Genomic DNA, 6643 nt, shown 5'->3' with positions numbered 1-6643 from the left:
GTGCTCACAAAAGCTGCTTTATCAGGCATTACAGGCATGATGAAATGAAAATGAGACCAATTGGACCAATCACAGCAGATTAGCGTCACGCAAAGGAGGGGTTTGGAAAAATGAATCGTTGAGCGAATCGTTTGGGAGTTGTTGAGCAAGTAAGGTAAAAATAAATGCATATTATAAGACAATGAAAGTATTTTTTGACCTTGCATGCATGTCAACCTGTTGTTGGGGACTCCCAAAACCAAAATATGAACCTTTCATTACCCATAATAGGGGCACTTTAAAGCAGCACATTAATATAGAACAGTGATTAAACTGACTTCGAACTACCTGTGCATTAAACAATGCATACCAGCCAGCCAGTTAGAATCAAGTATTCAGACAGATCATGGTACAACAGTTCTTTCTGGTCCTCGAATCTGATTGGTTGATAAGAGTGTGATATTCTAGTGAACTCCAACCGTTTCACCATTTCTATCACTCCACTTGCTGTATTTCTCACAGCGAGTGTAATGGCGGAAGCCCTAATCCACTATAATTTAAAAAATTATACTGTTTTTGTGTCATGGAATGTAGTTTAAAAATTTTTAGGTGAAAATGTATTTATTTAGACTTCAAATATACAGTTTGTTAATAAAGATAACGTCTATTTGAAAATTTGCTTCAACGGTTTCGGAGATGTGAGCTTCAGGGCGTCTGCGGGCATTCAGCGCTCATGAACCCACAGACAGCAGCCTCACCTTGGCCAGCCAGCTCTTCTGGAGCCACTGGCTCTGATATTTCTATAGTGGCGAAACATGAGATATAATTCACGTTGGGTAAATGTAACAGGCAGTCTTTGGTCTCATTAATCTATTATTTGTTCCAGAGTAAATAGTTTTGGCTTTAGGCAAAATCTCATCACGTTATATTTTATATAACATTAATGCTGTATATCAGAGCGTACTTTTGACTGAATTACCTAGAAACTTTTATAATGACTGTTTTTGTTGAATATTAAATATTATTGTTCAATAAATATTATTTATATAAATAAAAGTAGTATTTAAAAATAGTATTTACTATTGAGAAATGGTGTATGTGTTCGTGATGGTGATTTTAGTTACAGTATTCCACCATTAGATGGCGACAAGAGACTGTTTTTATGAGTGAGTGCTGACTTTTATAAGCAAAGACTTTTATATTGAAAGAGACTGAAACAGGGTTTTAAACAAATAAGTTATTTTTACTTTTCAACAACAGCTTGTAAGACGAAGCCAACAAATGCACTGAGCAGCGCTATCATCGGAAATCACCCTTAACAGATGAAAGATATCGTTTTCCTCAGAGGACATTCAAACTTATGTTTTATTGTGAATATGAGATTGAGCTGAAGAATAAATCAGATGCAGGTAATCACACTCCCTCAGTCCCTCTCTCTCTCTCATAATACTCTACAAAATACAGTGAGCTTTTAATACAGTAATACAATAAGTGTTCAATGAAGCAACACAACATTCCTTCATTACTAGTTCTAAAGTGACGTTTTCTAATGAGTAACCGAGGCTTGGGCTCAGCTGTTAAACTGTCAACTTGAGATTTGAATCCATGGCGGAAGGAAGTAGTTCTGCACAAAAGAGGGTGTTTAAAACAACAACTTAACCATTGTTGTTTATTATGTATTTACACACCCTTGCCATCTAACTGTTGTATAAATGCAATATCTCACTCGTAGCAGTGCAATATGGTTGTATATGGCTTGTCTACGGCCAAATCACAGCTGTGCTGATATACAGCCATATCACACTGCTAAAGGAGTGATATTGCTCATATATAAGTCTCAAATATTGACATTATTTAAGATCTGCACAGTCTCTTGCTACATCTTATAAGTGTTAGGGGAAGTTTTTCATACTGAGTGTTTCCTATAATTTCAGTGGTAACCCTTTTACAGCTGGAACAATGCAATATGGTTTTGTTAATATCACAATACTTATTCATGATATCTTATGGTTGTTTAAAGAAAACTTAATTTATGTTTCTTTACCTGAAGCAGACAAAGAACACTTATAAATATTATGGCCACATTATAAAGCCTTTTTGATGTTTACAAGAATATTTTTGTAATGTTACAGTAAAAAGCCACTCATAAGATATAGAAAGATACTGTGCAGATCTTAAACAATGTCAATATATGCAACATATAAAACACTATAGAAGCATTATACAAATCACTTAACAGGATATATTGTGTTCGTCGTGTGTTAGAAATCATCATACTCTTAAAGTTGTAACCACAAGGCGAGTAGGTTAATGTTATTATGTCTTAAGAATGCCCTTCTAATGCATAATAAAATGGCTACAAAGAAGGTATAGTTGTGTGTCTGAAAAATGTTTTCTAATTGCTACATAATAATGAAATGATCCATCTTTATTTGACCCTCTAACTCTAGCACTCTCTATTCTAATTCTATTCTTTACAAAAAAAATTGCCCCTTTTAGACTTGCACTCTATTTATTTACTAACTGCCTGTTTTCTTAAAAAAAAACTAACACTTGCTTCTCTAATCTTTTTGTATTATATCTATTTGTTTTCTTTGTATTTATTATACAATTAACAAAAGCAGAAAAGGCCTCTAACACTAGCTTGCTCTATTCTTTTTCTATTCTATCTGTTTTCTTTTTATTTATTATATGATTTAAAAAAAAACTTGCTACGTGTACTGCATTAAGCTAACTGAGACTTGTTATAACACTTGCATATCATTGCTCTTTTGTTGATTTTGATTGCTTCCATTGTCCTCATTTGTAAGTTGCTTTGGATAAAAGCGTCTGCTAAATGTAAATAATAATACTGTAAATAATAATAATACTTCTAAATAATACATAATAATTTTGTGTATTTGGGATTAACATTAAGTGTCACAGTTTTTATGAATATGTGTGTGTTACCTCTGGCTCCACCAGTCTTCTTTTCTGTGAAAAGTGAGGTGAAGACATCCTTCTCTTCACTGCACTCCTTCTTGCCTCTGTTTCAGACTTACTCTCTGGTCTGGGGTGGTCATGTACTCCTTTAGCCTTAAAACAGACAGCGTGGAGTGAATTGGGAATAGTGGAAAATCTCACATTTATATTCATAAATCATAACTATTTACAGTGACATCAATCTGTGCATTTAAAGCTTATGGTTTTTCTAAAGTATTTAATACTTAGTAAACTGTAAAAGGAGTTGTTTACTTATGTCTACCTGATGCTTATGTCTTCCTTCTCTGATTCATCAAAAATGACTTGGTGTACTCTAAGTATAAAAGTTTATTCAGTAATATTAAATTATATTTTTGACTTTAGGCTCCAGCCCCCCAAGGTCTTGAATAAGTTAAAAAAATATGTCATTTTTTGGTTATTTGACAAAACATTTCTAAAATGACGTTTGCAAAAAAAAATAAAATCAATTAAACTCACCTGGAAAAAAAATGCCTTCCCATCTACTCTCCAAAAATTGGTTACTGGATAGCCACTGTGACCTCGGCACGGAATCAACTCGAGAGCTGAGTTACAGTTTGGACATAGCTTTTCTGCAAATGTATGAATAAACAGTATTACTAAAACTATTTTGTATGAATAAATATTTCTTACTGTGCATTTTACAGATATGCAAACAATTACCGATTTTATTTTTATATTTTAATGTAATGTTCATGTGTAGCTTTATCAACTGAACACAAGAGGTTTTGACTGAGCGTTTTGACAAGTGTACAACAAGTGTTTTGACTGAGCCAAACAGTCAAGGTCATGAGTGAGAGGGTCGGGCTATACTGACATAATAGTGTCTGCCAGGGACTGTCAGTCTATTGAGCATTCTCACTGCAAACTCTATTAAGACTGATTAACACGAGTCACTGCGAAGCCTACACTCTTAGAAATAAATGTTCCTAAAATAATTCACAGCTTAATGCCGCAAAATAATCCTTTTTTTTTCTTTCGTTCTAGTTTCTTCACACTACGCGCTACAACAAGCCTGTAGTGTAAAATATGTTTGTTCGTTCTTATCAGATTCGTTTCTAACACGACCAACTCGTTTGGTAGATGCTGGTTGTTAGGAGAAAAAGTTCCTGAGCGTACTTTGTTGTTTCTGTCGTGCTTTGTCACAGATGGCCGGTCTCAGCTGAAGTTTGAACCCGTCTGGAAGAGAGCAGTTTCGTGAACACACCACCACACCAAGACAGGACTTCTTCAGGATCTGACAGTTATGGTTGTTGGTGTTTCTCATGGCCCATCCGCTCAGGTGTCTTTGTGCGTTCTTATCTTCACTGCTGTAGATATAACGTACATATCCATCCGTCCACTCCTGGAACGCATCATACTGCTTCGTGTCCTGGAAAAATAATGTTTTCATTATTATTACCATATTCAGATGTTTATTTTGCGAGAGGACATCTAATCATTATGCAATTAAAAAATTTGGACAGACATATAGAAACTATAAAATGCTTTTTGTGTAGCATACTTTGTACAAATTAAACACTGAAACAAGAATGAATAGTAGCTATACCAAAAGAAAAGGAAATATTCTGTTCCGTTTTGCCTACAAATGCGTAAAAATATTAAATATTTACCTGTGGAAGCTTGGGGTCGTTTATATCCCAAGTCAGCTTCATCCCGAATGAACACACGCAATCTGAGCTGTCAAACTGATCTGAGGATTTGGACATGATGCGAGTCAATTCCGGATCATAGCAACCATAAGAATTCAAAATCAGCTTGAAGACAAAAATTCTGCTCGGAGTCTAGATAATTTTAAAAATATATGTCGTACATCTCTAAGTCACGTCTTTTAGATTTTTACTTCCAGAAAGCGTCTTTATTTTCTCTTGTAAAAATCCAGTCCGTCCAGGTGCGCTTCACACAGGTAATGGTCTCAGGTAAATGCTGCTGTGTATATGTAAAGAAGGAGGCTGAACTTACACACACACACACACGCACGCACGCACTACCTCAAACACTGAGTTCTTTCACTTTAAATGATCCTTGCGTTTCTCAATAACGAAAGCTCGGTATTTGACTACAGGGTGGAAGTGGCACAGTTTGTGTTAAATAAATTTTCCTTACACATTCCAGATTTTATCTTTGCGTTAACAGTTTTAAGGGGAAAATTACAGCCTCTTTTAAAAGTGAACCCGACGGTGTGGTATTTCACGAGTAGTCAGCGAAATTTATGCGAGCGACTTTCACTGGGACTGAGCCGAGGCTGATGGTCACAGAACAGGACTGGTCCAGTTGGTAAGGTAACGCGATCTACTGCAGGTCATTAGTTGTTGTGTGTAAACGAAAAGCCGCACTGCTGACACAACACGGACCGGTCGTTAACACAACAAACACAACGCAGCTCATAAACACGCACCTTTTATCTATGCGATCACCGATGATCATTGATTGAAAATTACAAATGCAAGTGATTTTCAGGTGATGCATCCACCCTGGACACGAAGTTTAAATTAATGGCGTTTTTTTTTCTGTTTGTAACATAAGGGTTCAAATAATAATAATAATAATATGAATAATAATATTAATAATAATAACAGACTGCAATACCCTTGTAATTAGGTAATCTATTATCTATCATCTATCATCTGGAGTCTCAAAGTAATCTCATTTCAAATATTCCAAAATTCATCATTAAACAAATTTAACTGGTATCTTGAAAAGCAAGCGAGTCTCCTGCTAAAATACCATACAGTGTCTGACGTCTGAAAAATGACAGTCTATCTATACAAGAATTCAAGATGCCATATACAAAATGATAGGTGTACTGTAAGCTACATTAATGTGTTTTTAATTTAGTTAAATGTACCTTTTGGGCTGCACGGTGCAAATGTAAGCTAACCGTGTTTTTGTTTTTTTTATCCATTGTGGTTGTTCAGTCTAAAAATATATTTACAGTGCAAGTATAAATGCATAAATATTTTTTTTTTAGTTGGAATCTTCATTTTGCAGAAAATGTCCTAATTTTTCACAAACAATAATGCGTTTTTCTTAAGACGATAATGATACTCATTCATACATACATATGAAGGCAAGCTGTTTTATTTTATAAATTTGCCGTAATATTAATGAGACACTTATCACTCAAGTACGAGTACCGGTTACGCATTCGTGGTTGCAATTATTATTATTATTATTGTTGTTGTTGTTGTTGTCGTCGTCGTTATTATTATCGTCATTATTATTATTATTATTAGGCCTATTATTTCATTTTATAAAACTATTGCAGCCTATCGTTTGTTCATTCTTTTCTTTGTATTATTGCCCTGTTCCTTTTGATTTGCATTACTATTTTGTCATTCTAAGAAGAACAGAGCAACAGTGCACTGATCACTTATCATTGCTGTTTTGATCACTAAATTACTTTTTGTCGTCACTGATATATATATATATATATATATATATATATATATACACAGACACAGACACAGACACACACACAGACACACACACACACACACACATTTATATGTGTTTTATATGTAGAGAAATAGTATTTTTCACTGGTATTTTATCTCGATGCCAAGTCGGCGTTTTAGGCTACATCTACAAGTCCATGCACAGCGCAAATGACGTGAATTTACGTAGGCCTTATAATTCTGATATAATTCTGATATAGGCTAAA

General features: G+C 34.6%; 1 protein-coding gene across 1 annotated transcript in view; it reads right to left on the bottom strand.

The window, feature by feature from the left end:
* LOC107664656 (chorion-specific transcription factor GCMb-like) overlaps positions 1 to 4688 on the bottom strand; it is a 14309-nt gene extending 9621 nt beyond the window's left edge. The window contains exons 1-4 of the mRNA XM_016455279.1: positions 4593 to 4688; positions 4099 to 4351; positions 3439 to 3551; positions 2929 to 3054 (exon numbers count right to left, since the gene is read on the bottom strand). Of these exons, the coding sequence (XP_016310765.1) occupies positions 2929 to 3054; positions 3439 to 3551; positions 4099 to 4351; positions 4593 to 4688 (588 nt within the window). The remainder of the gene's footprint in view (positions 1 to 2928; positions 3055 to 3438; positions 3552 to 4098; positions 4352 to 4592) is intronic.
* Between the last annotated feature and the right edge of the window lie 1955 nt (positions 4689 to 6643).

Source organism: Sinocyclocheilus anshuiensis, unplaced genomic scaffold, assembly GCF_001515605.1.
Source record: "Sinocyclocheilus anshuiensis isolate Anshui unplaced genomic scaffold, SAMN03320099.WGS_v1.1 scaffold35, whole genome shotgun sequence".
Classification (NCBI taxonomy): Eukaryota; Metazoa; Chordata; class Actinopteri; order Cypriniformes; family Cyprinidae; genus Sinocyclocheilus; species Sinocyclocheilus anshuiensis.
This window is presented reverse-complemented; position numbering and strand designations above follow the sequence as displayed.